Raw genomic sequence first — 24,816 nt, 5'->3', positions numbered from 1 at the left:
GTCTCCCATACACTTGCAGTAATAATCTTCGTTGCTTTTATATTGCTATGGCATGCCCCCTCCTGATGCTTAAGACGTTTGTCCTGGGGGCGCCCGTCGCGCGTAAGGACGAGGTATGCACGTACTCCCATGAGTGGCCCTCTGTACCCAACCCCAGAGCACTCCAGAGCCCTCAATGACACATGTGGGTAAGGTAATCATACAAGGTCATGGCCTTTATCTGACCACGAGGACCAAAGCAAAGCCCCGTTGCACGCCCTTTATCTGTCCCATATCCTCAATTCTGCGACAGCTCCAGTTCCAGTTCCAATTCCAGTTCAGTTCCCCTGCGATGCAAAATCGTATCGTTTCTCCTATTCAGCAGCTTTGGTCGCTATGTGAGGATTCATTTCGCCTGCTCCGGCAAATAGGCACCTCCTGCAATGACGAGATTCATATTCGTGAACTTGGTGTGGTACACGGGGCTGTGCTTGGTGAGAAAGGCACTGATCTGATCGCTCGTGACCACCGCGTCTTTTCCTCGTTTCTTGTGCACTCCTCCCGCTCCCACACCGGGCGCTCCACTCGCAGTACCAGAGGTCAGATTGATATTCGACGTCGGCGCGCTTGCTCCCACACCGGACATGGCACCCGCACCATCGGCCTTTCCTGCAGTTGCTGCGCCGTCAGGCTTGCTCGTCGTTGTTGCAGACTCCTTCGCTGGACCCGTGACGTCCCATGCGCGAACCGTACAGTCTGCCCCACCGGAGACGAGGACCGTGGATTCAGCACTCCAGCTAAGTGACCATATGCCGCCCTTGCCGTGGCCGCGCATTTTCTTGAGCAGTCGTCCAGGACCCAGGTCCCAGAGAAGGATCACGCCGGTATCGTCCGCACTCGCAAGGATCTTGCCGTTCCGACTGCAAGCCAGCGCCGTGATCATCGACGTATGTCCCGTGAACATGCGCACCGGGTTGCCATTGTTGAGCGCCCACATGCGCACCGTCTTGTCGCACGAGGCGGTGAACACGTAGCTACTGTTCGGATGCCACGCGACCACGTCCACGTCATCATCATGTCCACCCATCAGACGAACTTGCCGAATGCGGTCGGTCAGCCAGACGCGCGCGGTCTTGTCGTGGCCGCCGCTCACGAAGTAGTGACCAAACGGCCCCCAAGAGACGCTCCACACGGGCCCGACGTGACCTCTGTACACGACGACGCAGGAGAACAAATCGAGACTCCACAGGCGAATGCTGCCGTCGGCGCTGCAGGATAGGAGCCACCTCGCAGCCGTGTCCCCAGAGTCGGGTGATGGTTTGTAGCTGGAGGGAGCGAATGCCACGGTGTACACGGGACCTGAGTGACCGATGAGACGTTGTGAGTTTTGGGGCTGGCCACCGATGGCAGGACCAAGCTGTGACCCGTCCAGCGTCCATATGCGAATGTAGCTTTCCGAGAAGCCGGCAGCCACGAGATTCTGGTCACCGCTGAAGTCGAGGCATGTGATGCTGTCGTGCGTATTGTGGAAGGTGTACATTACCACGCTGAGGGCAGGTCCAATTCCACCGGTGCGAGACTCGATTTTGATGCGATCGCGGTGTTCGCGGATCTTTTGGACTTCGAGGGCCACGTCCCGGGCTGTGGACGGCGGGAAGGGAATTTCGGTTCTGCTGGGTCCTTCGTCTTCGTCTTCCTGTTTGATGTTGACTTGTTCGTGGGTTTGGACGAGGGATGGTTGACCCGGCGCTGGGGGAATTTCAAGGTCGAGGTCCATGAGGTCGCCGCGGACGTCTTCCTCGCAATCTTTTTCCATTGGCAATTTGCCTAGTTTGAGGTTCGCAAGGTTGTTGCCGACATTAGGATCTGTGGATGACACGGCGTTGCCAGGGCGGTGGCCAGGTATGCCTTCATCCTCGGCAGGCATGTCTTGGCCTTCAATGCCGCGCTGGATGACGGAGGCGAAGCTGAAACGGTCATCGGCGGCACGTTCGACTTGGCGGAGGTCCAGGTGTTTTTCGACGATGTCAATGAAGAGCTTGTAGCCGGCCTGGGGCAGACTTTCGAGAAATTGCATGAAGTAGATGAATGCTGAGTTGCTGAGAGAGAGGCGATATTTGTTATCGCGATAGAGCTTCGCTATCTTGTTTTCGCCATGTTCGGGGAGCGTGATGTGCTCGAGGCCTCGTAGGTCGTACTCGTGTTCCTTCTTGAAATCCTCGGAGAATTTCTGGAACAGCTTGGTTGCCTCCTTAGGGTAGAATTGCTGCACAAGGTCGAGGTATGAATAAACGAACAGGGGCCATAGAAGGCGCCTGACTTCTGGCTTGTAGATGTCGAGCGCATCGTCAGTCCAAGCTCGCAGGCGAGCAAACATTTCGTGATATCGAGGGGGACCTGTCGGTGTAGGCTTGACGTCGCCATCTTTTGGGATCTCTTGGTTTGATGACTCTGCTCTCAGAGTGGCTTCTGTTCGGTGGTAGCCTTTTTTAGCGAGGTAATCAATCACCTGTTGCGGTGATTAGCCATCAGAGCTCTGACTTGTCAGTCAATAGCAGGGAAAGCATGCATAGATTGCTTTGGCCAATTCTTCAATCTCCGGGCCCTCCTTGACGCTTCTGCGATCCTGCGCCATGCTTGAAACCAGTTTGTCGACGTGATTGTTTGCGGGCGAAGAGTTGTTGGTAGGAAAGACAAAAACATAGAAATGAAAGGGACTTGCTCACAATTTGATTGAGATTTTGTTGGGTCATGCCACCTCCACCGCTCCCTGTTGTCGCAGGCGCGGGCACAGAAGCTCCAGCAACAGAAGCGCCTCCCACGCCATTCACTAGGGGTGCAGAAGTCGGAGTCGCGAGGGGTCCATTTGGTCCTGTGCTGGCGCTCCGTGGCGCTGGGCTGGGCGCGCTCTGCCCCGACATGGCTACTGTACTCTCATGCACGGACTGTGAGGGGCAATGTAGGATGGTCTATTCCTTGATCGCGACAGTGAGGTTGTCAAAGCGTGTCGGACGATTTACTTTGATAAACAGGATGCGTTGATGACAAAAGTGAAGGCTCAATGAAACCAAGAGTGAGGCTGGAGATGCAGATCGACTTGCCAAGCCTGATATTGCGCTTTTCCTTTTTTGGAGAAGTGCTTCGGGTGACTTGCCCGTCACCGGCATGCCCAGGTCACCGCCTTCAATGCCATAAATGCGCCGATTGCAACATCTGCGCAGGTATCCTTTCTGAGAGTGTCAGTACCCTGGGAGCGGAGAATGAAAAGCCATTGCTGCGATAAATATGGACACAGATGAGCCTGCTTCTGCACAGTCCCTCGCCTTCACTCCAGCAGATCGAATCACCGAACTGAACGAGATCGATCGGTCTATTGCTACGCTACTATCTGCTGCGTCCGACGCTATCGGCATACTGTCGAATCAACCGAATGGCGAGAAGCAAGAAAGGGCTTTGCAGAACTCTGCAACCGCGCGCACGGCGTTCAGCGCAGCCGCGGAGACCTACTTTTCTACCCTGTCCTCGATCGAAGTGCGACTGCGACGGCAAGTCTACGCTTTGGAAGAAGCCAACCTCATTAGACCGGGCGATGAGAGAGACAGCAGAAGAGGCAGGGTGCTGGGCGGCGACAGCGGTCCATCTAGAGTCGGAGGCGGTCCACTAGACCCAAGCTGGCTGAGTGCAAGGGCGAGCGGAAAGGTAGACGCCGGAATGAAAAGAGAACTCCTGAGTCAAGCACGGGAATTCGTGGAAAGAGCAGACAAAAGCACACAGGACTGGCCTAGCAAAATTAGCAATATCCAAGACCTTGACAAGGACATGGGCTGAAATACTCTGGAAGCCTCTGTGATTACCATACGAAGGGACCAAGTCTCGCGGAAAGTGAGCTATCCAGTCACCGCTACTTTGGAAAACAAATGAGTCCTGCTCGGCTGCGATGCAATCTGGACAACACAGCTAACAGACCAGAGTTGTCAACGCGCTGCAAAAGGTCACTGTCAACACTGACAAGGAGCACTCCTGCTTCATGCTTGTAGCTACGAGCCGCGTCTGCCGCTTGACCTGCCTAAGAGCTGGATGTTTGAATTTATCACCAGCACCGAAGCGATTGCAGCGGGAACCACCACCCAAGCTCTTTCTGTCTTAGATGAGTCTTAGGATATCATTCAACGTCAAGGCCTGATACCTCGGGCACAAGCTATGACTGCAAGCGCATCTCATCCGAAAGACAGTTCGTCAGCAGGTGTGGACCGACTACAGCCACTCAAAAGGAGTAGATCGGTTACTTTGACGCAAGATCCAGGTTAAGGGGTCTGGACACTGGTTTACGATGTGCGTATTTGAAATTACTCAACATAGTTGTGACCGCGAGATATGGATTTCAGAAGTATCAAGCCATCCCATAAGATCATGTTTCGTATAATCCAAAATTGATCACCGTCCTCGCACCTGCTATATATAAATTGAAGTGTGTTCGGAGCCAATAAGGAAGGCGCTTGGCGGATCAAGATGAGTAAAAAATGCTCGGAGCTCACGTACGACTCACCCCGAGCGTTGTGATTACCAAGGCGCCAAGTCTTGTAAAGACAGGGCCTCTGGCGACGGCGGCGGTAATGCCTCTTACGCTAGTACGTAGGTATAGTCTAATATCTCGCCTCGAGATGTCCTAATCCCACAAGACCCTTACGTTTAATCACAGCGTGCCGCTTTCAGGATCAATCACCCCCCTCTTACCTTTCGCACTCATCTCGCTCACCTCGCTCACCTTTATACTTACCCTTCATCCTGAACTAGCTCCACCGTATGTAGCGCTAACGATGACCCAAAATTCGCAGTGCGTCGCCCGTTCCCTCTTTGACGCCTTTTTCGACTTGCGACCACTTTTTCGTCCCCTCCCTCGTTCGCATAGAGACTCTCTCTCCCTCCTAGGCAATGAAGTACAAAACCCCCCTCCCTACCCCCCGGGGCTGCCCAACTTTCCTCCTCCTTTCCTTCTCCACCACCGGAATGCGATCTTCCTCGAACGACGATCCTTCTATTGTCCTCATTACAACCGCTCCCCCCCTACCCAACGAAATTATAAACTTCTATTACTTCCACTAGAGCTATAGACTAGGTAAGTCAGCAGTAGTTTACGGCGGATAAACTGCTACTTGCTCGTGCTGAAGCCAACGGTTACCAGCGAGGAGTATATAGAGAGGCCGATAGAGTTTGTAGCCGAGAGAAGTATATCGCGAAGACGAAGAAGAACCAAGATACTACCCTCCGACGCTATATCTTGTAAGAGCTGTCCTTTTATCCTTTACGCTCTCTCTTTTACAACCTTCGCCGCCTAAGTTCTGACCTAGTACTTAGATGGCGTCTTAGTACCCTAAAAAAAATCCGCCTAGGAAGGCCTATCCCCTTACGATAAAGCGACGGCTCGCCGACAATATCTAGGATAGAATGTAACTACCCCCGATCTTGCGACCGTCAAAGACTTTATTTGATTCTATATCGCTACAAGCAAGCCCCAGCTTAATAAGAAGGAAAAGAGATCGACCGCCGACTCTATCAATATCGCGGCCGAATGGTTCTTCGTCGGCTTTACTCGTGTTATAGAAATCGACACTAATAAAAAAGAACGGGGCGAAGTATACAATATAAGATTAAGTCTACCTTCTAAACCAGAATATATGGTATAGGGTAACTGACACATTTTCTTAGGGGGTTGGATAGACCTTAACCCGCGAGGGGATTGTCGTGAACAAACACCGACCGAAACATAATTTCACCGACCGCGATCTTGATCGTGTCCTTCTGACCCTATGGACGCGAGATGATCTTATCTTCATCCCGAGCGATATCGAGTCCAGATCACCTTCATTATATATATGTACTACTGAACCGGGGCCCGAATCGGTGCATTCGACGCGAGGGAAAGAGGCTGCTCCCGACAAGTCGAAGACCGACTTCGTCCGGAGCCTTTATCTATTAATTCTGGAACGGTCGCCTCGCTCAGAAAATGGCCGCCGATTATGCCTTAAAAGCCGGCCGAGATACAGCAGGCCCTACAGGACCTCTACACTTTATACGTACAAGATTTCATCGTTCTCTACCTCCCTAAGTCGCGCGCCGTCGACGGGGCTTATCCCGTCAAGTGCTATCAGCTTCCAATGGATACGTAAGCGCTCTCCCACCCGGACTTATATGCGTATAGATATATAGACTAACGGAAGTAGTCTACCTAAACATCAGCGTAATCAGCATATCCAAACTTGTATACGTTGGGAGATGGCACATCACCTCGGCGGCCTCCAGTCAGACATCCATTACTGCTATCAATGTTTCGACTCGGTCATCGGAAAGGAGTGGGAGCCGCACTGTCAAGGACACCTCGCAGCGCCAACCTCCAAACAATGTGGAACCGTTACCTACTGCCATACGTTGGTACGACCAGGCTATTGTCCATTGTGTCCCAATGAGCCGGGGTTCTCGCGTCTCAGCAACTGAAACCATGGTCCCGAGATCATAAGTTGTGGTGCCACATCGACGACGTGCATCTCGTCCATCGCCGCTGGCCCCTCGTATGTCGCCTGTGCGACGTACCCCTCAAAGACGCGGCAGCACTTCAATGTCATTTCGCGGACGGACATGGACTCAACCGTACGCGTCCCGCCGTTTCGACGGCCCTAAATTCCCAAGATAAGAATACACCACTCGACAAAGAGGCGCCCAGTGCTAGCCCAAGCTAAAAGCGCAAACCGCCGAGCAATACTAAACCACTCGAGTGGATACCGCCCCAGTCACTCGAAGGCGCATCAGCGTATACTGAGGAGCCATCTCTACACCGTCCTCTAAAACGCCCACGCTATAGCCCTCCAGCTATCCGCCCGTCGGCTTTATCCCTAGATGAGGATAAGTCTTTCTTTCGTGATCGGTCCACCCACAACATTACGGACTCGGTCATACTCGCTCCTCATTATTCACCGAGCCTCGAGGATAACGAGCCATATACCGACCTCGAGTGTAATCTATTCCTATCTCGGCGGACGACCCTCGGCGACGCGATCGATCCCGTCGTGCCAGGAGACGTTGATGACGACATTATATTTGATCAGTATTTACATACACCTTCGCCCTCGCCCTCACCTTTAGCGGATGACGATGCCAGCAAATCGAGCGGAGCAACATTAGTTAACACTGAACGCTACTAACGTAGTGGCGGCGAAGAGCCGTCTAGAGAGTTATCCAGAGAGCTCTCTCCAGACTAGAACTCCAAACTCTAGATCCGGCACACGCGCCAGAGAAACAGGAGGCTAGGTATCAAGGAGACATTGACCAACTAAACAGCGGCACCCGAATTCGATTGCGAGTCAGTCAGCCAAAAATTACGCTCCGCTTTAAACTGGCGGCCACAAAACAAGCCGAAATAAACAAGAGCATAGGAGGGAAGACTAACACGGGGAGGAAGGGCGCTCGACAGGGGAAGGGAAAGTACGGTATCAAGAATGGGAGGGTAAGAAAAGGAAAGAGATGAACGATGCAGGTCCAAAGCCACAATGAATGACTCGCTGTGGATTCCTTAGGTATTCAAGCATATCTGGTTGGAAATCCAATCTGCTTTTCACAAAAACCGATGAAGTAGTCTCAGCTTTACAAGGTTGGGTAAGCTAGTTGACTCGAATATAACTAACGATACAGTATTGAAATATTAGTCCTGTACTGGAATAGGAGGTGTGATCGTTATAACGAGGATGTTTAGATAAGCGGACGGAACAATACGAAACGAGTCTCTCGGAGTTAAAAGGACTAGAAGGGAACAGCTTGACTCATAGTGGCTCGAGGCTATCAGAAATCGATTGACCGCAGAGCTTTCTGATGATAATGAATATATACTCGAAATGCAGAACCACACGAACCGAACATAGGGTGCTTTTTTGAACTGACGTACCACGAACATGTCCTGTGCTGACATCCCATTGGTCGATATGCCCGCCTTTCAACCCTGCTAGGCCACCGGTGAGGCCATGCCAGCGCACCTCAGCCGCAAGTGCCCGACGCTTTCCATTCAGCCTTATAAATGTACCTTATCCTATGATCACTGAAGTAATTTGACCATCGCTCTAGTCTTGGAGGAAAAGATGGACATCGAAGCCAGTGCAGCTTCTGTCCAGGGCACTACCGCTACCAGCATACCGAGTCATGAGCATCCTGGAACCATCATCGCCTGGCAGACGAGTCCAGCCCCACCAGCAAATTCAGGTCATGTGCGTCGACGTGGGCTAGTGAAGGCTGGTTCAACAATGGAGAGGACGAGGACCGAACGCAAGGAGTACGGATCCACGGACGCTTTTTGGCAGCATTTCGTGCATCGCAGGGAGAAAAGTGGGAAGGACCACTGCGTGTTGGTAGCATGGAGGTCAGGCGCAAGCGCACATATATTTGACGTACCAGTGACCGACCCGGAGGACGAAGAACTTGTCTGGAACCAAATCCGCGCACACTATTACGCTCGAAGAGGGATTTGGAGAAAGTACATCAGCCTTGCCGACGTCGAGAAAGTCGAACGTGTCAAGGTATTAAGCGTCCACCTAAACCTATTTGGGCAGCTAAGTAGCTAACAATACCTGATAGATCCGCTTTGCAGGGTTCAATAAGCAGAAGGATGCTTTCATAGGCAAGTTCGAGCCACTTGACACCTCTGAACGGCGCGAGAACCTCAAGAAATCCGCTGAGCGATGGAGGGCCGGTGTGGACCCAAATGAGGGGCCGGGATGCGTCTATATCCCGAGCACAGACACCTGAGAGCATGACCAGCAAGATTGCCCTTCTAGGTATTCCGAACCCGAGCTGAACGGACCGTGCCCACTGGAGAGCGAGCAGAAAAACCTGCGTTGTTTGAAGATCATGGAGGGACTCTGGTACTTGACTCATTGCTTCCACGATCCTTCGATGGGAGCGCAACAGAAGTCCCTCAATCTCGAGCCGGATGAGCCTCTTATACTACGCTACAGGTTGGTTTGCGGCCTGATTCGCATCATGACCCTTTCGGCTAACGCGGGTGACAGCGATTTCAAGAGTATCGGCAACTATCAGCCACGCGATGCAATCTTTCACGGTCTTTTACTCTGAGAACGTGGGGTTGGTAGCATGTTTGTTGTGTCTGGTGTCATGTTTGAAGGTCTTGTGTCGCTTGTGACGATGCTGCTGACGCTACTTACCAGTTTTTGGTCGAACGACTTTAATATTGGCCTCTCGGCTGGCAATCTCTTCGTGAATTGGATATCGACTATGCATCATCCACGCCGGCCAAAAGCAAATCCGGCACACCACAACTCTTGGTAAGGGAAGGAAGGTGGTAAGGGCGAGTAAACGGAGTAAGAGCCCGCTGATATGCCGAAACAATGAGTTTCATTTATTACAGTACGATATAGAAACCGCCTTTGTTTGTTTGATTTTATAGTCTGTCCCAGCCGCCTATTAAGTAGCAGCTATGCAGCCGTACGACTATAAGTAGGGATAGTCCTACCGACAATCCTAATATCTGTTCCACTTGAAACTCAGAACTGGGAGACAAGTGTGATGATTCCGGAACTACCTATGAGGTATGGAAGTTACTTATAGTCATAGCCAGTGTCCTCGGGCACTGGCTAGTGCAGCAACTGCCTGGTAGGCAGTTGCCACTAGTTGTGATGTTGCTTGAATTGAGGGAGGTGCTTTTTGTAAGAAGATCCAGTACATAAGACAAGGTATTTGCAGGTGATGACTTGTCCAGCCGTTGTGCGGCAGGTCCACTCTTTGGATTCGTCGCTCCAGGTGATGCCTTCAACTATCGTGTTGAACATAGCGTTTTTGTAAAGGCCCAGGACTTCTGCCGCGTGGTGGAAATAGCGACGCAATTCGACGTGGTCGGGAAATCTCTCGGTGAAGTCGAAAGTGTTGTACACCTCTGGGACCGACAATTGATAAAATGGGACCTCGGAATCAACTCTGGCACCGGGATATCGATTGTGGTGCCAGGTCCCTCCAAAGTTGCTGCCAGCTTCCACCAGCTTCACCGGGATGCCCAACTTTTGAAACCTGTGTAGGGCATACATTCCTCCAAAGCCACCCCCAACTACCAGCAGTTCTTTGAAGAAGTTGGGCGAGCTGCTCTCTGCAGCGACTCCGTTCGCCGCCATGACTGAATACTTACCGTCAAATTTGCTTCGTTGGTTATCTTGTTCTTCCTTCTGTCGGTCCATTCACGTTCAGTGCTTCAAACGTGGATGTGCGATCGAACATAAATATAGTGCTTTTCACCAACTTCCAGAAGGTATGAAAGCAGCGATAGGCCCGGGGGAAAGGAAGCAGTGACCAGATCCCGACACAGACCACGACACATCAACGGCAGTCAGAAATAAACCACGGCACGCGAGTAAGGCTTTCGTAGATCGGAAACCATGCTGACAACGAAGGAAGAGGCAAGGGTGGTTCGGAACGGAATTCCGAGCCCCCACCAAAGGTGGACCATACGCTGGACAGATTGGCATCTACTTGCGTATTCTCGTCACCGAAGCTTCGGGAATCCGTCACCATTGGCTACACGGAGGTCTTCGACGAACTGGTGCGTGTTCTTCGACGAACTGGTGCGTGTTCTTCGACGATTGCCCAGCGTGGGAGTGAAATGGATTATTCGTCCGGTGGAGATACCGGTTACAAGGACTTTACGGGCATTCCACTTTCTCATGCCTGACCTCCTCGAAATTCGTACATTGTTATTAGGTATAGTTTACTACTAGAGGGCGAGACGATCAGTTAGCTCCCTATATCTCCGCCTCCTAGCCTAGAGAGATCGCTGAAATAATCGGTACGCGCGGAAACTAAGCCCCGTCTCGGGATAATAATCGGACTCTAAAATTTTGAAAAGGCGCGTAGCATTTAGTACTACTATATTATAAATCGCTCCACGCTGGGCTGTCACGAGACAAGGGTTCCTTAGCAAGGAGGAATTATAGAGTGTATATCTATACGAGCACGAGTATATAAGCAAGTCGCTATACTAGAGCGAAGCTAACCTATAACCAAAAGGTATAGGTATAGTTAAGAACGAAGTTAACTATATAGTAAAGCTATAAAATAACGAAGTATATATAATAGTAGCCGAGGTAGTTGTGGCCCTTGCACACCCTAGCCAAAGGACAACTTATTGTCTACTCGAAACAAGCGCCAAATCCCTCGTGGGCATACAGATCGATTATAATCACATTGCGCAGCTGAAAGGCTGCGGAAGGACTGATCGAATACGAAGCTTTACGACACTAGCACAGAAGTTCAACAGCAGCGGGATGAATTCTTCAAATTCTGTAAAGATTGCAAGAGGGACATCGATGCCCTGGGAACCGCCTTAGCTGGTCTCTATACCGTAAAGTAGAGGTAACCCGAAGGGTCGAGGAGTGTCCGTTCATCTGTCTGTAGAGACCAAACTAGGAATGCTTACGACCGCTTTGAGAGTGCTGCAAGACCTCTCAGAAAGCTAATCCTGCGTCTGTGGAAGAGCAAAAGAGACCAAACAGCACGTCGGCCTCATAGTCAATTGGATTATCGTTTTCTAGTAGAAAGTCCTCGTTGGACTGCCAAAAGTCATCATTTTCGAGGAAGTTTAGACTCGACTCATCGAAGATATTAGGACCGATCGCATCCGGCGTGCGGCAATGACTTCCTGTCTGTCCAGTAGAACTGATTTGCCCTCGGACAGCTCTATCCTGCACCGGACGTGGATTGTCCAAGTCAATTCCCGCACGACTGAAGAGGTTTCGAATGATTATGATCGGTTTTTTGAGCCCAAAATTAGTGCCACGCTGCACTTCTTTCAGGGCCTCCCAGAAGAAATTGACGACGCTCAGATGTGAGGGGTTTGTCTCCAGGTCAACCGGGATTACTGTGGCGGCAGAGAACAAGGCATAGCAGAACAGGTATGGTGCTTTGCGTAGAGTGAAAGATTCCCGATATGCTTGAGCAAGCCTGTAAATGTACATGGCCGCTGAGATACAGCGTCGTTTGGCCAATCGCTCGTCGATGCCAATACTTGCAAGATGCCCGCCTGATATAAATGGTCGGTATAGAAGAATGTGCAGCGTGTGATAGGTCGAGCTAGCAGAATTTAGTCCCCGATAGCTTTCATGGAAGAAGATCGATCAAATAAAGGGAGGGTGGGAGGGAATTGCAGCCTTACTGTGGGTAGAATCTGTGTGGTGGGGGGGCAGGATCCTTGCCGGGTTCATATTGTAAATGCGTTGGAAGTTGTTGGAACCACAAATCCAACTTGGTTTGGATAGAGTCGATGGCGTGTAGAGCCTGATCAAAGGCGAGCTTGGTCGTGCTTGGGATGTAAAACAACTCAATGATTTCCGACGTGAGGTGTGCCAGCTTGAGTAGACTATCTCTGTTGCTGATATTGTGCTTCTGCTGTGGTACGTAAGTCGGTGTCGGGTTATACTCGTTGGAGGCGCTAGTATCTCGATGAGGGCTCCAGGTCTCTAGTTCGTCAAAAGTGTCTAGCAACTCCGTCGGGGGCTCAAACCCGTGGAACAAAGATATCTCGGGCCGCCTACCGTAGAAGAGAGATTGAAACCTATCCTGCATGAATGCGCCCCAGAACACACGGCGTTGCTGCTCAATATCTGTCGCCGTCAGGTTATAGGTTGTCTCCTTGGAGATAAACTGAGAATGGTTCACCTTGTCCGGATCCAGGTGCAATCCCAAGTCGGCGATCATCCGAAAGGCCATGCCTGAGTACATCCATCCCAGGGTCTGTTTTCCTCTTGTAAGGACTGCTGAACCCATCACAATCAAAGCAGCAATCGTCGGAATAGATGATATTTCCACCTGTGACGATACCAGCTGCTGGAACCGTTCAAAAAATCGGCTTCCCAAGGTTGCTGGATCCTTTTCCTCATTCATCAGGCTCTCATGGCCACTTTGTAGAGCCCCGGTGTAGAACAAAGAGTTCAACAAGAGCTTATTGCAGTAAGGTCCTCCAGTGGCAAGACTGTGCATAATGGCCGGACGATATGTGACGAGATATGTGTTATGTTGGTGGTTCCAATAAAAGCCCAACAGGTTGAACGCCAGGGTTGGATCCACGCCATCCAGGTCGGTATTGCCATGAATGATGTGATAGTATTCTTTCTGTCTTTCTAGGGATGTTTGCGCGAACAACTGGAGCTTCCAGTCTTTGAGGTTCCTTTCCTTTTCTAACGCACTCGGTGATACGCTCTTCACTCGATTCGGTGAAGAACGCGAGGAGAGGAGAGACAGTGGGGGACGTAGGGATGACGTTGGCCCGTGGAGGGATAAGCCGCTCTCGCTGTGGACAAGTGCATTAATCTCGAGGCTTGATGCGTTCACTGTAGATCCCTTGCTCGGACAGTCTACGGAATAGTGTTCTTGATGCCGAGAAGCTGACGCGGTGTCTGACAATATATGGTGGTCATTCTGCATGGTGACATCTGGGGTTATTCGGTCTGCTGACACCGCACAATCCGGAGCCAGAGAGCGTCGGACATCGAAGGCGGCATATTGAGAAGAGGAAGACTCGTCGAGCGCTTGGTGATTTCCTGCCAACCCACCCTGGAGAAGGGCATACTCCAGATCCGCCATTTTGTTATTGATGGCTTGGATCGCCTCCTTCGAGACCCGGGCATTTGGCCTGCCGTCCTCGCCGAAGACGCAATGCCGACCTGACTCTCGACACTGCATACAATGGGGCCGAGAGCCATCACACTTGATCTGATCAGGCTTCAGCAATAGTCTCTTCTTGCACCGCAATTTCTCTTCGCGAAGGGGCATCAATGCGAGACCGGTGCTCAACTCACCTTCCGTGCGCGGCAACATTCGCAGGCCTTTCGTATCCGTTTTCCGATGTGATTCATGGCTGAGACTGGATCGAGGCTGGGCTTGGTAATGGGAACACGTTTCGCCGTTTCTCACGAGACGTGACGACTGATGTTGCTCAGTCATCAAGCGCGGGGAACCCGAACCATGTGTCTGGTGCACCATCAGAGGGGCCCAGCGAATCTCAACAACAGCCTCGGTAACGTCTCTTGCGCAGAGAAAAGTTCTTGTCCGCCACGGTCATCTGCACGGTAAGGATCAATCGTCTCATGGTCCACTGCAACTATTTGCTTGTCGACAGACCAGCGTCAAGCGACTTTATCGAAGACGACGACTGACCTTTGCCGTGCCTGACTTCGATAGTCGGACACCGCAGTCTCACCCCAGTCCAGCTCCTGAGACCCCCCGGGCTCCCCCAACTGGGGAGCCGCTAACACTCAAGTTTTGCAAGACCCTGTTCTCAGCTCTGCACGAAAGGCTCCGTGGTCCGTTAGCACCCAACAGGAGGCACCCTACAACATCTCCATCCGCCACAGGGTGTGTCGAATCGAGAATTGGCATTGTCGGAATGATCGGAATGGCCGGAATGGTGATCATTCCAAGGCTACATGTGAAGATGCCGCGGTGGATGCCTATTCAAACTCCGGTTTTGAGTGCAGAGCAAATTTCGCCAATCTTGACAGCTCAATCGCAGTGGCCTCTGCTCTGATTATCCCCTTCCAAGGGGAGCAACACGCCGTTATTATCTAGAATAGGTTCTATGCTAGGACCTTGAAATAGTACTATGCTCGGGGACGCCAGCTAACCATTTGCCTACCACCCAGCGTCTATAAACAACTCCCATCACCATGAGTACTTTCTACGACTGTGTCCGAATACGCGCATGGTGTAGTAGTGTCCGTACCAATTTTCGCGTGTGCCTCTGGTGGGCATGCTAGCTGGGTTTCACTGCCTGCCCAATTTCCGGTCTCCGAAGTCGAATTTTGTCGAAGGGGGAATTCGAGCCGAAGTCGAGCGGTCTTAACGGTCCATACAGATGGGCTTTTCAAAGCGCGGAGATGTGACGGAGGTCATGTCTCCGTGCCAAGCAGAGGCGTCGCTAACTTTGGTCTTCTGGCAAGTATGGAGTGATTTGTTTAGTAGGAGGCAGTGGCTAGACTGGCGCCGGCTGGGGAACTTTCCACTACCCCAGTCTGTTTCCCCGGCATCCCACAGCCCTCTCCACATTGGCGCATATGCTCTCGCTTGGGGGGATATCTTGACCGGCGATAAGGACTCCGGATCCTGGCCTCTTTGGGCCTGTGCCTGTTCCTGTTGGATGAAAACGCTGTGTTATAAACACGACTAGATATAGCCATGATTTAATCTTTCGGAGTCCTCATCGAGCCTTAAAACTTCTTCAACTTCGATTAAGTTTGCTGCAATATTGTACCTTACATCACTTGATCATGGACATCGCGGATAAGTCCATTCAACCAATGCATTTGGAGGAAGTGGGCGCCGACATGACTGGGAGCAAGGTCAGAGAACACGGCGAAGAGCAGAACCGCTTCTCACCAAAGGAGATTCGTCACATTCGACGCAGGATCGACTACCGCCTCGTTCCGGCCCTGGGTATGCTGTTTGCCATTTCACTCATGGATCGGAGCAATATCTCTGCTGCTGCGATTGCTGGAATGCGGGTCGACTTGGAACTGCTGAGCGGGTATCGATACAGCTTGATCACCCTTTCTTTCTTCATCACCTATGTCATCGTTCAAGCTCCTATGACTATTGTCTGCCGTAAAGCCGGGCCTCGCTTTTTCCTTCCAGGAGTCTGCATACTCTGGGGAGGACTCATCATTGGCTTCGGCTTCGTCGGCAAATGGACGACTCTTGTCGCGTTGAGGCTGATCCTTGGTTGCTTGGAAGCTGGGTACTTTCCAGGCTGCATTTATTTGTTGTCGACCTGGTACACCAGATGTTAGTCCATTGAAAGTCGAATTTCGGCCCTGTTTGCTAACACCCACACAGATGAGACCAACCAACGCTACTCTTGGTTCTACTTGATTTCCGTCGTCGCGGGCGCTTTCGCTGGTGTTCTTGCATATGGTCTAATGCAAATGGATGGTCTTGCAGGTATCGAAGGCTGGCGATGGTCAGTATATGGTCCTATGCTCTGCGGGGTACGGTTTGGTTGACTTCTAGAACTAGGATTTTCATCATGGAAGGCGTTGTTAGTTGCAGAACAGAATTGTCAAGACTCGTCATGCTAATCTGGAGTTCTAGATTACCTGTCTCATAGCAGGACTTGGAATGGTGGTGTTGGTGCAATTTCCCGACCAGGAACGGCAGAGTCCATCACCTGCGTTTCTCAAAGCCGAAGAACTTGAATGGGTGATTACACGGCTTCAAGAAGACCGCCTGGACGTTGAGGCGGAGCCCTTCGCTTGGAGAAGATTTTTCAAGCCTGCAAAAGATATAGAGATTTGGTGCTTCGCATTCATGCAATTGTAAGAGATTTGACCTCCATTCATATTGCTGGGGCAATCCTGCTGACTACTGAGCTAGTTGCATGACCACGACTTCATACGCATACACTTGTGAGACGAGAACACTACTGCTACACCAAATATCTTTGAGCTGATCTGTTCATCCCAGTCTATCTTCCTATCATTCTCAGAGATACCCTCCATTTCAGCATCGGGGCGTCCCAATGCCTTGTCTGTCCACCATATGTTGCTGCAGCTGTGCTCATGTTGTGTACCGCGTGGTACGGTGACAAGCACCACGTTCGAGGGCCCCTATTGATCATGAATTGCATTATTGCTTTGATTGGTCTGCCAATCGCTGGCTTTGCTAGAAACCCTTGGGCACGCTATGTCGGCGTCTTCCTCGCCGTCGCCGCAGTCAACAGCAATGTACCCTTGATCATGACATATCAGGTTAGTCGGTTTCCCAATCTTGCTAGAACAACTCCTGCTACTTTCGAAGCCCTGACTAAGATGCGATGGAAGGCGAATAACATCCGCGGCCAATGGAAGCGGGCATTTTGCTCCGCGACCCTGACCGGCATTGCTGGGGTTGGCGGTGTTTCAGGTGCCCTCGTCTTCCGAACGCAGGATGGCCCTGAATATGTTCCAGGACTAATCGCCGTCATGACGTAAGTCCCGGCAGTCTTCTGTGTTCAGCTTCTGCCTTGGCTGATTCAAGTGTTACAGTTGTTGTGGCTGTGCCATAGTTACATGCCTATTCCTCATGTGGTACCTCAAACATGCCAACAAGAAGGCCGACCGTGGTGAAATCCTTATCAATGACTTGGCTGGATTCCGATACACCATCTAAGACCAACCCGGGCTTAGCTGGATGGTTCACCGCCGCGTTTTGTTCAGTCGGACAAAGTGAAGGTGAGAACTCTCTTGATGGTACTGAACGAGGAGGAGATCCAAGTGTCGAGGATATCATGACCAGGGTTGTCAGGATTCGATTCTTCCAGTCCGATCCCGATCCCCGGCTCGCCGGTCACCTAGGTGGGGAATAATTCCGGAATCGATTCCCTGACTAATCAAGCTACGCTATCTGATTGGCTGGAGTAATGTTGTCTCTGGTGGATAAAGACAGGCATAAGTATATATACACTATCACGTGATTTCTTAATCTACTATTATGGCTTCTTGAACATCACCGAGGCTTACGCCGCATGTGGCGCGCTTTTAAGCCATGAGAATTGATTCCCTATAGAACCAGGGAATCGGACTCGAATCCTGACAATGCTGACCATGACACTGACGGAAGATGTCTCATGGTGTAGAGCCTCATGGCGCAATATGGTGATGCCGTTTTGCCCGTTGCGGCTCGCTGAGACTGTCAAGACAGGCCTCCGTCTCCTGCCTCAGCAAGCTTCCACACTACCTGAAATTTTCGTAATTTCCACGTTGTTGCCCTTCTCCACATAGGTAGGATTGGAAACCAGATCTTCATAGCGAGGTTTCCAGCTGTACACTTCTACCATCAAGGTTCGGATTGCTTCTCGTCGCCCAGAAAGAAAAGTTGGTTTGATAGCAGCCTTTTGCCGACTGGTTTGAAGCCGTTGTGCAGAAGATTACAGCACAATTAAGAGTTGTAAGGGGCGTCAGAATATTTGTTGAACTGTCAGGGTCTGGGCGCGCCTAAAGATGGACGCTCCAGGCACCACTTCAAGTATTCGGTTCACAAATCACACATTATGGGACGGTTTTCAGTTTTACAGCATATACAAAGAGACAGACAAATTGGTTCTGATCAATATTGGCGAGAGGCCGGAGACCTCAATGCATTCAATTCTATCCTACAAATCAACAGTATTCTTCTAGGTCATCTCAATCTTACTCCTGCCTTTCATCTTACCAGATCCAGGGACTGCCTATTCAGAATGAATAATAGTCTTTTTTAAATATATTTTTAGAAGAAAGCAAGAACATTGGGCGGTGATGCAACCACCCCTGTATAGTTCAGTGGAGCAGAAGAGAGAAAGAAGGTCCAGCGATTCAGCTCCTTACATGTCTGTGCAAGGGCATCGAGGTCAAAGAGTTCCCCGATTGTGGTGCCCCAGCCTGCCAAGAGGATTGGATGTAGGAAGTACTTGGGATCGACGGGAGCTGTAAACATGTCAGCCAAGAAGTGGAAGTGTCAAGTTGGAACGGAAACACCATGAGCCCGTCAGGAAAGAAACACTTACGGACGCAATCAAAAGCAGGGTTGTCGGCTGCCACGGCCGCAAACTGATTTTCCCACAGCCACTTCACGGTCTCGGATGATTGGGCGATTCCAGGCCAGCTGTGTGAAGTTTTGTGCTCCTCTTTGGCTTCTGAGCTTAGTTGTCCATACGCAGAGGTATATCCTGTTGGTATTGTCAATACACTTACGGTAGTTCCGAATATGATGCGATGCATATACAGGCTGACTCACCAGTTCGAAGCATAAAAATATCCCCGGTCTGCAGATTGATGTTCTTCTCTTTTATAATGATCTTGATATCGTCTAGAGAAATCGCATGGGCTTGGGTCGCGTCATATCCTTTACCATTCTCGTTGGCCCAAGAGAAGTAATCGACCAAGACTCCCCTGCCCGCAATCCCCTTGGCTGCCCATGCATCGATGCCGTTCACAGTGGTGTCCTCGGAAGCGTATATATCGTCTTGAGTCACTCTGGGCAATGTTTATCAGCGAAGGAATAGTAGCTGCCACAGGAGTGAGCTCGCATACCCATTATAAAACTTCTTTTCCGCTTGATAAGCGAAATGTCGAAAGCTATCCCACTGGGCACTTCCCTGTGTGTTGAACGTTATCTGTAGCCGATCAGCAATGCCGTGACCAGGGAGGTGGTGAATTACAATATCATCGTTGATGACCCGCGGGGCCTTGTTGATCATTGTGTGTTCAAAAGCGACTCGGCCGAGTAGCGCTGGCTTCACGTAGTCCAAAGGTAAACTTTCAAGAGGTCAGGAGTGAATTCGAGGGAGAGTAACTTGACATATATTCTTTGTACACTGCAGGGAGAAATACTCACTTCAAACCAACACGAATTCCTGTCTGAATTTCTTCTTTCGCAGTCTTCCGGACGACTTCATTTGTTAAGTAGTTGAGTGCTCCCAGCTGTGAATTTTCCCAGAGCCCCCAAGCAGAGAACGGAGGATCGTCCTTACCCAAGGGCAAATCCTCAAATCTAGGAAGAGGTACCTTTGTTACCGTGGTCGTCATGTTGGGTATTTGTTATTTTGCTTCTCGGGAGACAAAGTTCAATGTTTTGGAAAACCAATATGACGTATACAACCGTTGAAATGTCCTTTAGGTGGTTAAGGATAATGTATCTGGGCAATGCATAGTCCAGAACTTGATCTGATCTCGGTCGAACGGGGCTATGAACAACTAATACCAAGGGGGTAAGATCACGGAGAACTGAACGCCGTGCTTTACCTCGGCGGTAGGACATTTGCTTCCCCTGCATCATCTCATTCCATGCTGCTCTGGTCGGGATCTTCGACCTGCAAGATTTGAGCATTGCAATTCCCCATTGATAGAATACAGTCTTGGCCACCATTTCATTCAGAAGAAAGTATCGCAGTCTTGCTGATTACCGCATTGCACACCATGGTGGCCGGAGCAATATTGTTATACATCGACCCTCGGGATTCCGCAGACAGTGCGGCACTCGATGCCTGGCAGCAAACAATCCGAAGGATAATTCAGGGGGTCCAGAACATCGTAAAGTACGTTGCCACAGATGAGCCCGGGCTCGGTGGCAAACCATATCAACTCCAGTACTTCATCCCCGTAAAAGATATTGGCAAGGTTGACAAAGCCTTGATCGAGGTTTTGAGGAACGATCCAACATATCCGCTGAACAAGTCCGATTGGAACGTATTTGAAAGGATTTCTTACGACTTCCGTCAAGATGTCGATGGCGAAGCGTACCCACCGGGCAAGCAGGTGGTCCAAGTCGGCATGTCGCCAATCGACCAACCGGAGATCATCAAAGACTACCACAACTGGTACACCCAAGAACATATGCCCCGCTTGGCTACAGTCAAGGGTTGGCGTGTAGGCACGCGGTACAAGCTACTCTGGACACAAGGCGATCAGGCAGAAATTGTGGAATCTTTTCTGGCTCAACACCAGTATGATGAAGTAAATGACCTTGGAGGACCAAACTGGAAACTATCTGTATCGCATCCTTGGACGAAGAAGGTTGGACAGAACCTCAGCCGACCAAATCATCGAAGAACATGGGTCATTGAGACATGAAGACTGTGTTGGAGGACCCTGATTCTGAGGACGTTGGAACGGCTCCAAGACTATGGTAAACTTAAGCACTAGAACGCAATCGATAGCTAAAACAAACACTAATATCTAGAGGTGTCAATTCTGGTTGAACAAGCGATGCACTTGAGGGCACCACAATAGCAAACACCACATTCGGAGGTCCGGATCAAGAACTGGGCTATCTTGAGCGTGAACGTAGATTGCCTGATGATTCAAGGTGATGCGCTGGGAAGACCAGGATACCCAAGGACATGAGGGATAGCCGTCCCTTGGAGTACGTGCAGAGAGATTGAGGGATTCCTGTGCACCAAGCCTCGATGGAGGTGCCTAGTGCTATAGCGGCGGGAAATTAGAGCTCCACGGGTCCACGAGTCGAAGATGGAGATGAGATGTCCGGAGGCTAGTCATCATCTCCAGATCTGTATGTCCGTCTATCACGACTCTAAGCCGAGGTCTCTGTGTTTGTGGCGTGAGCGAGACAAAATAGACTGTATTGCAAACCCATTTTTCGAGAAAATCAAGTCGCAATTACCAAAGCCGAGAGTCCTAGTACAGGTTCCAGATATTTGCTTTAGCTACGGAGTACAGTTCTGTGATATCACAGCCAACACCGATCTACAAAGTCCTAACTTACTATTACTATAGACGCCAGAAACAATGGGATCACTGGCCCCTGATCCAATGCCGGTCACCAATCGCCCTATCGGTACTCACCGACCGATTCGCATTATCTGCATTGGAGCGGGCTATTCCGGCCTGATGATGGCAATCATCGCTGGAGAGAAGATGAAAGACCACAACGTCGAGTTTCAAATTTACGATAAGGAGAATGACCTGGGAGGGACGTGGCTTGTGAATAGGTAAGCACTTTATTCGACGGTCCCTAGTAGTAATTTGCGATACACGTGGTGTTGACATATTCGCGACCAGATATCCTGGCTGTCAATGTGATATCCCAGCACACAACTATGGGTATAGTTTTGCACCAAACCCAGCATGGAAAAACTATTATGCCACTTCAGATGAAATCTACGATTACATGAAATGGGTTGCGAAGAAGTACGACTGCGAGAAGTATATGGCCTTCCGCCATACTGTGACTGCTGCCGAATGGAAAGAGGATGATGGTAAATGGGAGATTACAGTTCAGAACGAGACGAAAGAATTCAGAGACGAATGCGACGTGCTAATCAACGCTGGAGGCGTCCTGAGGTAAGCTAGACCTTGGTAGAAACAATACGTTTACTTCGAGATAAGCTCATCCTTGATATACAGCACCTGGAAATGGCCCAACATCCCCGGCATCAACAATTTCAAAGGCAAATTGCTTCATTCCGCTGAATGGGATCGGTCTTACGACTGGACTCACAAGACGATTGCTGTGATCGGCATCGGATCTTCTGGTGTTCAAATTCTACCAAAGGTCGCCCCTGGAGCCAAACATGTCGACTTCTTCGTGCGCTCGTCGACCTGGATTGCGCCTGGGCCTGGTGCATTAAAACCAACAAAAGAAGAGCCCGAGATGGATGCTGAATACAACTATGCAGAGTCCGAGCTCACGCGCTTTGCGAAGGATCCTGAGTACCTACGACGACATCGGCAGGCATTGGCCAACAAAAGAATTGATTCATTCAAACAGTCCATGAGCGGACCCGAAGCCCAGCATCAGACAGATACCTACTTCAAAGCAGAGATGCTACAACGGCTCGGAGGTTCGCCAAAAGCTTCCCGTATAGCTGAATGGCTCCTGCCAGACTTTCCTGTGGGCTGCCGACGAGTGACTCCCGGACCCGGTTTCTTAGAGGCCTTGGTGCGTGACAATGTTGACAGCTGGTGGAACAACATAGACCACATCACTGAGACGGGGATCCGCTGTCGAGACGGCTCTCATAAAGAGGTGGATGCTATCTTCTGTGCCACGGGCTTCGATACCACATTTAAACCCCGATTCCCTCTCATCGGCCGAGGTGGGGTGGATTTAGCTGACAAATGGTCAAAAGATGATCCGGAAGCGTACTTTGGAATTACTGTGCCCGGGTTCCCAAACTACTTCACCTTCATCGGGCCCAATAGCCCTGTATCGAACGGTTCCTTGGTGCAAGCCATTCAGATGACCGGGATCTACATCTACCAATGTATCAACAAGCTTCAAACCCAAGGCATCAAGTCGATGGAGGTGAAGGCTAGTGTGACCAAGCAGTACAATGAGTATCTCCAGGCTATGCTGCAGAAGACTGTTTGGGTAGCTCCTTGTCGAAGCTGGTACAAGCGCGGCACTGTCGATGGTAAGGTAGTAGCGCTGTATGGAGGCAGTTGCTACCATTTCGCGGAGGCCTTACGAGATCCGAGGTGGGAAGATTATGAGCTGGAAGCTCTAGACTCGCAGAAACCCTGGTCTTGGCTAGGCAATGGCTTCACGGTTCGGGAGCTCGATGGTCGGAGTATAGGGGACACGCAGACCTTGGATTTCCAGGAGTACTGGAATTTGGAGGTGCTGCCAGAGATACATTACTAGCACATATCTTGATGCACCACTAGTTAAGGAATGTAGGGAGAGACGGTGGTATTGAGGAATCAACGGAAGCGTGAATCAGCTTTAGCTATCTTCAGTGTACTAGTCGTACACATCCAGACACTCAACATCTTGGAGGTTCTCGGAAGGCATATTGTTACACTGGTTTTCATGTGGAAATGACGAGAATCAGCCTTTGAATTCACAATTCGACATGAAAACACTTTTTGAGAATTTTTTTTCACCTATCAGCTAGCTATATTGCACGTCTGTTTAGACTGCTACACCGCCACTTATTGAAATTTAATCATCTAGATCAGCCACCAACGATGTTGATGATTTGGGCAGACTATCTGGAGGATTTTGTTCTGCTGTGTTCACGGGTTTCGGAATCGGGGTTTCCGGCACTGTTGGGGTGTTTCCCTTGAACTTCACATTCAGGCGCTGCGCAATTGCTGTGACTATGTCTCGCAAGACAAACAAGTCCTTTCTCTCAGCACCGTTCAGCATCATCCCAATCATATGGTTTTTCAACTGTTCCTGGCAGTCTATGCCGTGGAGAGTTGCGATGATCACCTGGCCCGTTTCCAAGGGTCCCAGAATCTCATCGAAAGAGAAAATGTAGCCGTAGAATAGATCTGAAAAGAAATAGGGCGCGGCTTCGTCAGAAGGCCATTCTACCAAAAAAGGGAAAAGTGGGAAGAGTTTCAGAGCTCACTTGTTACAATCCACGAGTAGTCGGGCGCAGCGGCCTTGGTCAGTGTGCCATCATAATCAGGATTTGGTGCATAGATGCTGCGGATCATTCGCTGTCCTCGTTGTCGCGCCTCCTCGAATGTCTGGTCGGCTCTATGAGTTGATGATCTGCGTCAGTATGTAGCGTTCAGAGAATATTTTCCCCGGTCAACAGACCTGTAGACTTTGTCATCTTTAAGGTGACCAGGGATTGCCGTGGCCAGGGCACGAGTTGCATTGCCAGTCTTTGTCAACGGTCAGAGATTGATCAGGACCGGAAATTCGCACACGATACATCATCGTCTCGATCAGTTCAGTTGCGTACCTTGGCCGCCCCTTGAATGCCGCAGACTTTGGTCAATCCTTCGACAATCTTGCGCGTTTCCTTCTTTTGCTCCGCTTCGGGAATATAGCGCTCCAGCAGAGCTCTGTAGAATCCAGGTATCTCCTCTGGATAATTAAGAGCACCGATTGCCACGACTGCGGTCAAATACCAACGGAATCTGCCTTCGACAGGCTTGGCGAGGCTAGCGAGAGACGCCATGAATTGTTCGTCGAGAAGAGACATGGTCGCTTGATGCTTATGCGCATTTAGAGGCAAAAGTGATATATCTTTCGGAATATAACCCCAACCTGTTTGACTCGACCAAACCGATGATGGCGTGCAGCTTGTCTGCGATTAACTCGGATGTTCCAATTACTTCCGTTTCAGAATCTCACGGGACCTATAATTTGCGCGGTGAGAGATGGGGTCGGAGATCATATCGCCGGGAAGCCCCGGCTTTCTGAGCGGAGATCGCTCAATCTGCCTCCGTTTGTCAGGGGGTTTCGATGGGGTTAACAACCATTCGTGAGGGAGGCAGTAAAAGCCAATGCTAGTTCGAACCTTGCTCAAAGCGCCAAGCTGTTTAACTTGAAGGCTTTCCTTGACGGTTTATGTTATTGCTCTGAACG

At 50.5% G+C, this 24,816-nt stretch overlaps 9 protein-coding genes across 9 annotated transcripts; 4 read left to right on the top strand and 5 right to left on the bottom strand.

The window, feature by feature from the left end:
- Window positions 1–4: 4 nt before the first annotated feature.
- PV05_02471 (uncharacterized protein) lies at window positions 5–3,019 on the bottom strand. Its single transcript, XM_013463045.1, has 2 exons — window positions 2,706–3,019; window positions 5–2,488 (listed from the first exon to the last, which is right to left on the bottom strand). Exons 1-2 carry the CDS (start codon window positions 2,898–2,900, stop codon window positions 386–388), a joined length of 2,298 nt encoding a protein of 765 aa, XP_013318499.1. The 5' UTR covers window positions 2,901–3,019; the 3' UTR covers window positions 5–385.
- A 159-nt stretch (window positions 3,020–3,178) lies between these two features.
- On the top strand, window positions 3,179–4,097 carry PV05_02470 (uncharacterized protein). Its single transcript, XM_013463044.1, has one exon. The coding sequence runs from the start codon at window positions 3,265–3,267 to the stop codon at window positions 3,805–3,807; it is 543 nt and encodes a 180-aa protein (XP_013318498.1). The 5' UTR covers window positions 3,179–3,264; the 3' UTR covers window positions 3,808–4,097.
- Window positions 4,098–7,988: 3,891 nt separating this feature from the next.
- PV05_02469 (uncharacterized protein) lies at window positions 7,989–8,766 on the top strand (the record flags this gene model as incomplete). The annotated part of the gene is made up of 4 exons (XM_013463043.1): window positions 7,989–8,043; window positions 8,089–8,346; window positions 8,416–8,537; window positions 8,596–8,766. 4 exons carry the CDS (start codon window positions 7,989–7,991, stop codon window positions 8,764–8,766), a joined length of 606 nt encoding a protein of 201 aa, XP_013318497.1.
- Window positions 8,767–9,644: 878 nt separating this feature from the next.
- Window positions 9,645–10,142, bottom strand: PV05_02468 (uncharacterized protein; the record flags this gene model as incomplete). The annotated part of the gene is made up of 1 exon (XM_013463042.1): window positions 9,645–10,142. The coding sequence occupies one exon, from the start codon at window positions 10,140–10,142 to the stop codon at window positions 9,645–9,647; it is 498 nt and encodes a 165-aa protein (XP_013318496.1).
- Window positions 10,143–11,468: 1,326 nt separating this feature from the next.
- On the bottom strand, window positions 11,469–13,962 carry PV05_02467 (uncharacterized protein; the record flags this gene model as incomplete). Its single annotated transcript, XM_013463041.1, has 2 exons — window positions 11,469–12,093; window positions 12,176–13,962. The coding sequence occupies 2 exons, from the start codon at window positions 13,960–13,962 to the stop codon at window positions 11,469–11,471; spliced, it is 2,412 nt and encodes an 803-aa protein (XP_013318495.1).
- A 1,322-nt stretch (window positions 13,963–15,284) lies between these two features.
- On the top strand, window positions 15,285–17,160 carry PV05_02466 (uncharacterized protein; the record flags this gene model as incomplete). The annotated part of the gene is made up of 7 exons (XM_013463040.1): window positions 15,285–15,798; window positions 15,850–15,973; window positions 16,030–16,051; window positions 16,105–16,328; window positions 16,387–16,418; window positions 16,477–16,978; window positions 17,037–17,160. The coding sequence occupies 7 exons, from the start codon at window positions 15,285–15,287 to the stop codon at window positions 17,158–17,160; spliced, it is 1,542 nt and encodes a 513-aa protein (XP_013318494.1).
- Window positions 17,161–18,255: 1,095 nt separating this feature from the next.
- On the bottom strand, window positions 18,256–19,553 carry PV05_02465 (uncharacterized protein; the record flags this gene model as incomplete). The annotated part of the gene is made up of 5 exons (XM_013463039.1): window positions 18,256–18,452; window positions 18,533–18,694; window positions 18,763–19,001; window positions 19,059–19,283; window positions 19,363–19,553. The coding sequence occupies 5 exons, from the start codon at window positions 19,551–19,553 to the stop codon at window positions 18,256–18,258; spliced, it is 1,014 nt and encodes a 337-aa protein (XP_013318493.1).
- Window positions 19,554–19,943: 390 nt separating this feature from the next.
- Window positions 19,944–23,130, top strand: PV05_02464 (uncharacterized protein; the record flags this gene model as incomplete). Its single annotated transcript, XM_013463038.1, has 4 exons — window positions 19,944–20,480; window positions 21,261–21,475; window positions 21,546–21,827; window positions 21,873–23,130. The coding sequence occupies 4 exons, from the start codon at window positions 19,944–19,946 to the stop codon at window positions 23,128–23,130; spliced, it is 2,292 nt and encodes a 763-aa protein (XP_013318492.1).
- A 253-nt stretch (window positions 23,131–23,383) lies between these two features.
- Window positions 23,384–24,430, bottom strand: PV05_02463 (uncharacterized protein; the record flags this gene model as incomplete). The annotated part of the gene is made up of 4 exons (XM_013463037.1): window positions 23,384–23,765; window positions 23,846–23,976; window positions 24,040–24,107; window positions 24,188–24,430. The coding sequence occupies 4 exons, from the start codon at window positions 24,428–24,430 to the stop codon at window positions 23,431–23,433; spliced, it is 777 nt and encodes a 258-aa protein (XP_013318491.1). The 3' UTR covers window positions 23,384–23,430.
- Window positions 24,431–24,816: the final 386 nt, after the last annotated feature.

Source organism: Exophiala xenobiotica, assembly GCF_000835505.1.
Source record: "Exophiala xenobiotica strain CBS 118157 unplaced genomic scaffold supercont1.2, whole genome shotgun sequence".
Taxonomy (NCBI): domain Eukaryota; kingdom Fungi; phylum Ascomycota; class Eurotiomycetes; order Chaetothyriales; family Herpotrichiellaceae; genus Exophiala; species Exophiala xenobiotica.
The sequence above is the reverse complement of the archived record's forward strand: the minus strand, read 5'-3'. Positions and strand labels throughout refer to the sequence as shown.